General features: G+C 45.3%; 1 protein-coding gene across 1 annotated transcript; it reads right to left on the bottom strand.

Annotated features, from left to right (window-relative positions):
• Positions 1–11147, bottom strand: LOC144943797 (nuclear mitotic apparatus protein 1-like). Its single transcript, XM_078871639.1, has 8 exons — positions 11071–11147; positions 10668–10764; positions 8996–9140; positions 8206–8369; positions 6468–6582; positions 4329–4434; positions 1669–1809; positions 1–166 (listed from the first exon to the last, which is right to left on the bottom strand). Exons 1-8 carry the CDS (start codon positions 11095–11097, stop codon positions 8–10), a joined length of 954 nt encoding a protein of 317 aa, XP_078727765.1. The 5' UTR covers positions 11098–11147; the 3' UTR covers positions 1–7.

The raw sequence follows: 11147 nt of genomic DNA, 5'->3' as shown, positions 1-11147 counted from the left end.
ACCAAACTCAATTTTGAGTGAGCACAATGAATGCGTAAGCCACCTGTAGGACCTCCGACATGACCTCCCCGGGCGGCAGGTTACGCTGCTCCTTCAGAGAGGCTTCCTTCTCTGCCAGCGCTCCCAGCTTGCCCTGCAGGATCCGCACAGTCTCCTCCAGCGAGGCCTGTGCACATCGTGTGAGCGGTGACGTGGCCGAGCGGTAGAAAATTCGCTGCTTGCTGCAGGGGTTTGCGGTTCACATCCGTCAGGTCATCCTAGTTATCACTGCGGGTGTGTTGCCCGTACAAACACTACGCGCTGTCCACTTAAAAGTAGACATTAAAGATCCCTTGTCATAATTCTAAACGAGTAGGCCATTATGTGCCGGTGTCATGGTACAAATTTTCCCAAGTTGAAATGAACCAATTGGGATAATACATAGCAACATCACCCTCTACTGTAAAAACGTTGCAGGACCTTCCTGAAGAAAAGTCTTCAGACTCAGGGAGGCTTTCCAGGGTAAACAATCATAAGTCATACTTGGATTCTGGACTATAACTAGGAGTAAAAATAAAAACTAGGATTAAGAATATTTGAGTTCACCCACGTTAAATCCTAAACAATCATTAAGATCTTGATTTGAAGCTTTCGTGACTGCAGGAATCCATACTATTTGGTTCTTTCAGTAAAGTCACGTAGGTATAAAATAAAATAAATCACGACGTTTCGGGCGCAACACAAGCGTCCGTCATCAGGTGGGAAAGCATGATCTGCTGCTGAGGCAGACTGTTTAAAAACCTTTTAAAACATTATGCGTCAGCAGATCATGCTTTCCCACCTGATGATGGACGCTTGTGTTGCACTCGAAAAGTCGTGATTTATTTTATTTTATACCTACGTGACTTTACCGAAAGAACCAAAGAGTAATAATTAATATTCATAATACTGGCTGCGAAAACCTGTGTAACGTAAACCTAGGCTTGCACTTGGCCATCAGCATGTTCCAAAAGCTTCAAAAATTAAGATTCATCAGCATGTTCTTGACATCACATGTACGACGCTTCAATTCTAAGAGAGTGGCAATTACATTTCTAGTCGATTAATCAACTTAATGGCCCCAGCTCCAAACACAATAATCACCATGAATCAACGGGGCAGTTACTCAAGTGGGGCTAAGAGGGAGTGGATCATGCTGATGGCTGCCTTACACCAGGCTTCAGACAAAAGCAAATCTAGCCTTACCTTGGCTAGCCATCAGCATGTTCCAGAAATCATGAGCAAGTATCACAGCGTTTCCGCAGCAGTTCTGCTTTATATGTGTGTTAAACCTGGGCAAAATTGAGGGGGATTTGTTTGCATCACCATGCACATTTGTTTTACTTTATTTCACGAGGTAAGGCCCACTAAGCTGTATAACACTTATTCAAAACCGTCCTGGCCACAAATGATAGCTCAATAAATTGGCTTATAATATCGAAATGTATAGCAGCCATATAATCTAAACGCGTCTTTCTAAATGTGGAGGGGAAAAACCAAGGGACCCAGAGACAAATCCATGCGACCACGGAGAGACCACGCAAATTCCAAATATACAGGCGTCAGGGTTGGGATCGAACCCACGACCCCTGTATACCAAGCAAGGTAGTTAACATCTCGCCACTGTGGTACATATGACAGTGCAAGTACCTTGCTGTTGAGCGCCTCTCCCAGGGCCTCTTCGAGCCAATGGATGCGCACCTCTGCTTCTGTGTGCCTCTGCTCCGCACTGCGGCTCGATTCCTCCAACAGCGAGCGACATTCCACCAGGTGTGTGCAGCTCTCGCGAACCTGCACACTCGTGCAGCAGAAGTGCACGCGGCTCAGCAACCCCGCCGGCTTCCAGCATTCAACCACCAATCAGCAGTGACACCACCGCCGGATGGCAAGTTACCATTCTGGGATGTTTTAATAAAAAGAGACCAGATGGCTTAATGGGACACTGTCTACAGGAAAGCCACCCATATGGATGCCTACCTAAAACCGGGCTCCCACCACCATCCATCCCAGAAGAATTCCCTCATCAAAACTCTACACCATAGAGCTCGATGTATTTCCGACCGTCATCACAGAGCCAGTGAACTGGAACACGTACAAAAAGCTCTCAAGATGAATGGATATTCAGACTACACAATCCGTAAAGCTATCACCCCAACCATTGGGAAAGAACCATCTAAGGACCCAATCAACACCATCACCTTGCCATACATAGCAGGGGTCACTAAAGAGATTTACAAATTCATAAGCAAACACAAGATCCAGGTTCGATTTAACACAGTACATCAAATTCGTGATCTGATCCCATCTGTGAAGGATGTGATCCCGGACATGCAATACCACGGCGTCTACAAACTAAGCTGTGTCTGCGGCAGTAGTTACATTTGGGAAACCAAGCGACATGTCTCGGACCGTGCTCGTGAACATAAGGAAGATCTGAAACATGGTAGGACCAATACCTCGGCCGTGGCTTACCATTGTTTTAATGCGGTGGGCTCACACGAAATTAATTTCTCGAAGACGAAGGTACTTTTCAAGCCCACTAACTATCAACAAAGATTCGTTCATGAAGCCATCCATATATAGAGACAGACACAATTTCAACCGAGAAGATGGGTACAAACTGAGCAAGTATTGGAAGGACGTTATCAACCAGTTTAAATCATAATTGGCTATGATGTTCCCATCCTACCACCTTCTGATGTTAGTTGTGCTTTACGCCCATTTCAAACTTGCGCTTTCAGTCACTTCGCGCGCTGACCCCTTGGTTGTGGCTCTGCGATCTTCCATTAACATGCTAATCTCTCTTTAACATGTAAATTTTCATCTGGCAGCCCTTTGATTGGTGGAAAACGAGCCACCGCCGGGCTCGCTGCCGAACACTTACATTATCATTGGCTGCTGACATTTGGGCTACGCCCATTTCAAACCCTTATCAACAGTTTCCCTTGGAAGCTAACCTCCTTTTTCCTGAAGACGACCGCTTGTGTTGCGATCGAAACGTCATAGTTTTCTGTAATTTTTTTATTATTTTCTTTGAACCTATCTATGTGACTTTAACGAAAGACCCAAGAATATGAATTCCTGCAGTCAAGGAAGCTTTAAGTTAAGAATAATCTTTACAACCAAAATTTTGCTATTAAATACATTTTATTTGACACGACGTCAAACATCGCCAGAACAAAATCCAGGAAGTCAGAATTGTTCTCAAACTTACCGGTGAGCTGAAACGATAATAATTGGCGCGTTGCACGCTTATACACGGAATTCAGTGATCCCTCGTTTATCGCGGTTAATGGGGACCGAAACCCCTCGCGATAGGTGAAAATCCGCGAAGTAGGATTGGCCCCCTAGGAATTTCCGTATATGTGTGTGTGGGTACCAGAATGTTTAAAATATGTATATTTATACTTTATATATATATTTTACTTAAATCTATTTAATTATAAAACCTTAATATTATACATTCAATCTCTCTCTCTCTCTCTCATACGATACGTATTATGGTGTTCTACACTCACCAATCACAGTAGTATCTTGAGACTTGACTCCAGTAATGACGACGACGACGATGACAATGACTACGATGACAGACCTGTGCAGTTCGATGAATGTGATGATGAATGATGATGACGATGGTGTTACTGCACAGGTATAATGAGGCCTTTAAATCAGTTCGAAAAATCCGCGATGCACTGAGGCCGCGAAACTTGAACTGCGAAGTGGCGAGGGATTACTGTAATTGGTTTGGCTGTATTGGGTGCAGTAGGGTCTCAAGGACACAGATTGGGTCAGATCAGCAGTCAAGAAGCTCTCCAGCGACATTTGTTTTTTACTCATTTTGGCTAGGGTTAGCTTTTTGGCTTACCAAAATTGTGACTGAGACAAGTGCGCAGTGCGGGAAAAAGGCGTGGACAGAAGTGATAAATAAAATAATGGGTGGGCCACACGCGGACTCATCGCTCACCTCTTGCTGTGCGGCCCGGTTTCTAACAGACCACGGACCGGTACCAGTCTGCGGCTCGGGAATTGGATACCCCTGGGTTAGATCATTACCTGGCCTAATCCAGGCCCAGTAATTAATACTGGCTGTGTTAACCACTGTGTTAAATTATAGTTCATGTCACCTGAACTCTGGCGATGTTTCCTAGGAAAAAGCCAACTTGGACTGGTCCCAACAAGTTACAATACAACAAACGCAGTGACACAGTCCCATACAAGCAACTTCCTCCTTGCATCACACATCCCTAACAAGGTCTCAATGTGCGTGTGTCTACATTTTGGTTTCTTTCACTGCTGGAATGAACACTCACCTTGGAAGACAGCTCACTGTTCTCCTCGGCAAGTTGAGTCAGTCTTTTTCCCATAAACTCATTCTCCTTCTTCAACTCCTGGCATTGTTTCACAGTCACAGACAACCTGCGTTCATTCAGATGGGCAGAAAGGCAGTTCATGAATTGGACTACTTTTCATGTGCACATGCAATACATAATGTAAGTCTCTAATATATTGTGCGTGGCAAGTTGTGGCAGGGTGTGGGATAGAGGTGTGCTAGAGATGTATGAGCTAAAGGGTGATGATGGATGTCTCGGTTTAAATTCAGATGCAGCCATAGATCAAATTAGGTATTCAGTGCAGCCCTAGTTTTTTGGCAAGACTGTCAATGGAATGTTTTAGGCAAAGACTTTTTTTATAAATAATATATTTTACATACCAGCACAATTATTGTACACAAGGTAAAATGTATCCATGTGGGGAATATCAGCAAAGGAACATGGAGAATGAAGTTAAAATAGGAAAAATGGTGTCTCCTGCTTAATGAAAGGAGCAGTGCTTATCTCTTGTTTATATCCAGGAACCAGCGCTCGAAAGTGAGTGGGCAGCGAGGTGGCCCAGTGGTAGTGGGATCGCCACTTGACAGAGTTTTACTAATGCCGTACTAATCATGTAACATGTGCCATCTCCTTCATATTCAAAATGGGCAAGCCATTATGCGCTGGTGTCATGGTGCAAATTTGTCAAATTCAAATATTACCTGCAAATTACTCTTTTGGGTTTAAACAGAACATTACTCCCGACTGGCAAAACACAGAACATCGCTCCCTACTGTCAAAACACAGAACATCGCTCGCTCCGACTGGGAAAAATATATCTCCTGTGATAGCCCTACGCAAAAGGAATGGCGCGAATACGAAATTATTATCATCTTTAAAAATTATTATCAGTGCTCACAGTATTTAACCCAATCATAATCTGAATATTTATTTATCCTGGAGAAATCCGATGAGCTATGAAGCTCTTTTTCACAGATGTCCAGTAGGGGCGAGTCAGAAAGTTACAAACAAAACAAAAACGATAGGAGTGCAAAGTATAAGAAAGATAAGCAAATCTCTAAAATAATTCCATAAAATAGACAAAATGTAAAAGTTCAAATTGCATAAGTACACCAATACCCAAGCTTAGGCAAGGCAGAAAAACAGCAAAAACAGTCTAAGACCACACCAAGACAACATGCAGTCCCTCAATAAAATTGCACATTAAAGTTAGAAATCACATTTGAAAATGCAGTTATATGCAGCACTAATCTTCTGCTTCAGGGTATTTTTGAATGACGATTCACAGTGTTAAGAAAAAACACAAGGTTGTTCCAAAAAATGTATTGTCAGCCTCCCACTCACTGCGCCAGGCAATAACTGGTCCAGCGCATACGTAGTGAGTCCAACTGAGTCGCAGACGTTATCTTGGGAGCAACACTATTTATTCACATACAATACGTAACATAACACAACCTACACTCGGGTCTCGAATACCAATCTAACCACGCTACGGCAGAACTAGACATGGTTCGCTATCCCGGTCCGGACCACAAGCTGGGTCCCTGACCGCGTGGCTAGAGGCTTCTTCTCTCCGACGTGAATCTTCGAACACCAACACTTGCTCCTCACGGAGCTCTCATTATATGCCCCCGGGGCTGGGGCTGGCTCCGCCCTTAGCCCCGCCCACCTTCCAGACTTCGAGCTCCCTCTCGAATGTTCCCGAGAGCTCTTCAGTACCACGTGACCGCCCCTCGGCCCCCGTCCACCGGTGCCCCCACTCCAGTATCGTCCGGTCAGGTGACAACAGGTCAGCCAGAGTATCATGCCCCAGGGTAACCCTGGCTGGCTGATGCTCCCTCTCGCTCCCTCACTGGGAGCCGGCACCGCACACTGCTCGCGGTGCCTCCATGCTAACCAGCGCTCACCCAACCATCGCTAGTGTTGGTACTACAGCCCGCAACCCGGGCTGCCCGCAATGACCACATTACCGGCCGTGACTTCGCAAGTCCCAGCACCACATAGTGACAAGTAGTCACAACACATAGAAGACGCATTGCTGGGGAAGCACGCAGGCGATCCGAGTGGGTGCACAGGGAGGATTAGATGGCAGCAGCACGGCCTGCTCCAATTGGCTACCTCTGTGTTTTCTCGTGTAACTCGGCCAGCTCGCTGGGGAGGGGTGAGGGAGGGCGCATCTGCGTGAGCTGCACCAGACGCTCCACTCGCCCACGGAGCTCTGCCACCTCTTGCTCTGAAGCACAACACACACCACACGTTCATGGACACAGCGTCATTTGCTGGCACGTCATTATTATTATTGCATTTGTATTATGCAGGAAAGCCTCGTTGAGTCTCAAGTCTTTTTCTTTTCAAGAGGTGCCTGCCACATTTTCACAGTAGGGCAATGCAACTCTGTGTAATCCCAATTGAGTAAATTTCAGATAATTTTTCACCATTGGGATATGTGGCCAATACCAGTTAAATAGTATTTTGGTTATTTTTGCTCGTCATGAATAAAAAAATGCATCATGGAAGCAAGAATGCATTCCTGTATGTGAAGTACCGTTGATGACTCTTGGACACCGTTGGTGAGGCACACGTATTTATTCCGTACAAGTAGTCACAACTGTGGACATACAATACTAGAGGGGGTATCGGCCCCCTCACCCGGCTAGCTGGGAATACACTGCTAGCTATCTCTGACCTACCTCCTAGTCCTCCACTAACGGGCTAGGGGAGGCTGTCTGGCCCGACACTGGTAAGTCGGGCTACGGTACCCGGAGTCCCAGAGCACTAGCTCTGGTTCTCGGGACCACGCCGCTGGCTCGGTCCTGCGCGGCCCTGACAAGGGCGGCGTCCCAGGGGAGTCCAGGGCTCTAGCTAGACGATCTTCGGTCTTCACTGGTTTAGCTTTAACATTCTGCCCCGAGCCCTCTGACACATTCCCCTTTATACTCCACCCCCGCTGAGGGGTGGGGCCCCGGGCTGCCTGGTGCGGACGTCGTTGAGAGCACCCCCCCCGTGCACTCACGTAGCCCCGCCCACTGTGTTTGTTTCCCATAAGCTGCCATGCATAACGGCTCTCTCTCTAACACCCCTACATATGCATTAACTAATTTATACAAGAATTACAAATATCCACAAAAACATTATCGAAATTTCCAAATTATACATTTAACAAATTACAAATTCAACTATCAACACCCAGAGGCAGATTTTATCATGTTTTTATCACCAAGTCAAAATAATATTTAGCATTCATTATTAATTATTCCCATCGTATACATTATTTATTATATGATTGTTTGGACAACTTTGCATTCAAGAACACCATGCTGCAGTGACATGTCACAGCGGGTAGTACATTAACCGCGGTTGGAATCCAGTCTGCCACCCTGGTTATTACTGTGGGTGAATTAGCTATAAAATGTGCCATCTGCTTCACAGTTGGCGTTAAATATAATTCTGAATCTCCAAATGCGTCAAAATTATCTGCTATTTATGCCATTGTGATTAAGCACAGCAACATCGCCTCTACTGTTAAACTACTGCAGCCTATATTATTGGTTCTTTCGGTAAAGTTACGTAGAAGGGAAATAATAAAATTAAAACAAGAAAATTATAACAATAATTGTATTGTTTTATTTTTATTATTTTATTATTTCCCTTCTACGTGACTTTACCGAAAGAACCAATAACATGAATCCCTGCAGTCATGAAAGCTTTAAATCGAAAGATACTGCAGCCTATGTCTGTGAAACACAGCACCCTTCATAAAAGCCCTGGGCTAAAAAGTCCGAATACCAAATGTGCGATATTATTCATTATTATTAAGAACGAGACAGAAATGTTTGGCGCAAGCAGGAGGCCTCACCGCTTTGCTTGAGAAGCTGGGACTTGCTGGAGAGTTCGCCTTCCAGCTTCTCCTGCTGCTCCCACTCCTGACGAAGCTGCTGCTTCAGCCTGCGCACCTCCACGGCCGGCTGGTCAAAGAAACTCAGCATGGGAGATGAGGGGGAGCCCGGAGAGCTGAGCAAGCTGGAGGAAGACACAGGCAAACACGATTGCTTACGCCACGTGCAGAAAAATGCACATTTTCTATTTGTTGGCACTCATTTCCATTGTTTTATTATTAAGCATTTTACCCTCTAAAGCTTCACGGAGTCTCAAAACTCTTTTTCAGGAGGGTCCTTCAAAGTTTTAATAACAGGGGGCAATGTTGCAACGTTGAATCCAATTTAACTTGCAGGTAATTTTTCAGCGTTGCGATGTACGTCCAATTCCAAATACATTGCATGCCTATTTAGCTGTGGGAGCAAACCGGATAACCCAGAAGAAACCCTTGCAAAACTAAAAAAGAACATAAACTCCACACAGAGAGGCGCCCAAGTCAGGAATCAAACATAGGTTTCTTGCTGTGAAGCAGATGCGCGACCACTGCGCCACCCTGCCACCCGTTTGCTCAAACATTGTGCATGCCAACGTGCATCCCGTGTGTGTACGTGTCTGTATTCGGTAGCACCCCACCCCCCAAATGTTTTCCACTCCCCTTCTTACATGCATGTATATATACAGCGTACAGCACAAGCAGCCGTAGCAATGCGTGGTCACACGAGCGTATTATGATGCGCACGCGTGTGCGCGTATGGCTCGCGTGCACACACTTGTTCATGCTGGAGGAAGAAGCGATTCTTTGGAGGTCCCGGAAGCGAACCCCTGCAGTGTGGCCCAGGGGTAGCGACGAGAGGGGAGACGAAATGCGTCCACTGGTCTCCTCGGTGGCAACGGAGAACACGCCGGGAGACCGCACTGGGGGGCACAAACGCCGAGTCAACACAAGTGAGCCACGGCTCATGGTGAATACCACCACCACTGCAGGTCACAACCCTTCTCTTTCTGCTTTTTCCCTCACCCTGCTCCACTTTGGAATTCCCTCCCATCGGTTCTTTCCGTAGCTCTAACAATGTTGCGCTATTCATGAAATACGTAAAATATTACAGCTTCGGGAGCGCTGTTTGTTGCTAGCTGAGTTGCGTTTTGGGCCTTTGCTCAGTGACTGCATAAAAAAACGCAAACCGTACAACAGCAGAGACAACGTCCGGCAGCCAACATGGAGTTTACATTTCAATTTTATTTCATTTAACCAGGAGAGAAGTGCAGTGTCGTCAAGTGTTATGGTTAAGCACCAGTGCAATCCTTCAAAAAAGGCATTTGTGTATTTAGAGGGAACTCTGTTCACACAGTAGGCACCTGATACTATGATCGTTTGGATATCTACCAATACGAGTTTTTGAGAACACAATGGGAAAAAGTTTAACACAAATAATCAATTGCTAGGTACCTGACTGGCCTCTCTACTTGTGTGCTATGAAGGGCCATTGCCCAAAGCATTGCCTATTTTTATGCTTTTCATTTTAGGGCAGCGTTATTGATGAATGTGTTGAGATTTTTGCTTTATACAAACTCAACGGGAGGCCTTATGAAAACTGTGTCTATAACTAGAACTTTATGAAATGCCCAAATATTGCCGATTAATGTATCAACTTGATTAAAATAATCGACGATACTTCTTTAATACTCATGAAACGTTTATGCAGGTGTTAAAAAAAACTGGTCAAAGCCTGACATAGCAAGGGTTGAATGCATGTTATTTCATATTCGTGTGCGCCATCACCATCACCATAATCACCATCATTATCATCACCACAACTTTAACCATTTTAATTTTTACCACCATTATCCCTACCACCACCATGAGCATCCGCCCACTCCCCGATCACCAGTGAACATCAGCATTGCCATCACCATGAACATCGTCATCACCATAATTAGTCTCCACCATCATCAATAACAGCATTATCACCAGCATGATAATCCACAAGAGGTTTTTTGGGTTTGATCGCGTAAATATAAAGGTGTCGTTAAACCCGTCACCACCCGACAGTAAATTAGTAAGGTTTGTCACGTAAACAAAACATGTCAATTCGTTATTAGTTCAGCACACCGGTGTTGGAGAGTAAACCCATGAGTAGTAACTAATTGGCACGTTTTATTGAAATGATAAACCTTACTAATTGGTTGCATCGGGTGGTGGTGGGTTTAACGAGACATTTATATTTACGTGACCCAACCAAAAAAATATCTTATGGATAATATTGATGGCAAAAGCCTACGTGTTAAAACCATCATGATAATCACCAACATCACCACCATTAACATGGTCACCTATGGCGACAGCTGCCTTTCATAGACCGAGCTTCAGAATTGTGAACGTGCGTTCACTTTGGATGCGTAAGCCACTCGGTGGTATCGTGTGAGCGAGACTACCCTGCTTACCCACACAGCCCACGTTGAGCAGCAGCTCAAGGTTGACCTGTAGTTGAGGACTCTCCTCATTGTCCATCACAAACTTTAGAATTTCATGGAGCTGGATCTGGGGGATGGGCACGCACACACAGTCATGCACCAGCATGCATAAAAGCTCACACGTACATACATTCATGTACAAACATGAGCATCTTGAAAATTTCCAGCCAGTACACGTAACAAGAATGGGCTCTTTTTTGGTGGTGTCGCACCCTGCATAGACAATACGGCAAATCCTTCTGAATCCGGATTAAGCGAGGAGAGAGCCTTTCCAGTTATGGGGAATATCTGGCATACTGGGTGATGCGATATCAGCCGTGAGCCACAGAATCCACAAAAGGCAGGCTGAGGCAGTGCCCCATGGCATTTGTACCTGCGTATCTGGGTCAAGGAACTTCATGCGCGATTGAATCTCCGTGCTCACCACAGCGCAGCACAGGAATGCCACCG

Source organism: Lampetra fluviatilis, chromosome 32 (assembly GCF_964198595.1).
Source record: "Lampetra fluviatilis chromosome 32, kcLamFluv1.1, whole genome shotgun sequence".
Taxonomy (NCBI): Eukaryota; Metazoa; Chordata; class Hyperoartia; order Petromyzontiformes; family Petromyzontidae; genus Lampetra; species Lampetra fluviatilis.
The sequence above is the reverse complement of the archived record's forward strand: the minus strand, read 5'-3'. Positions and strand labels throughout refer to the sequence as shown.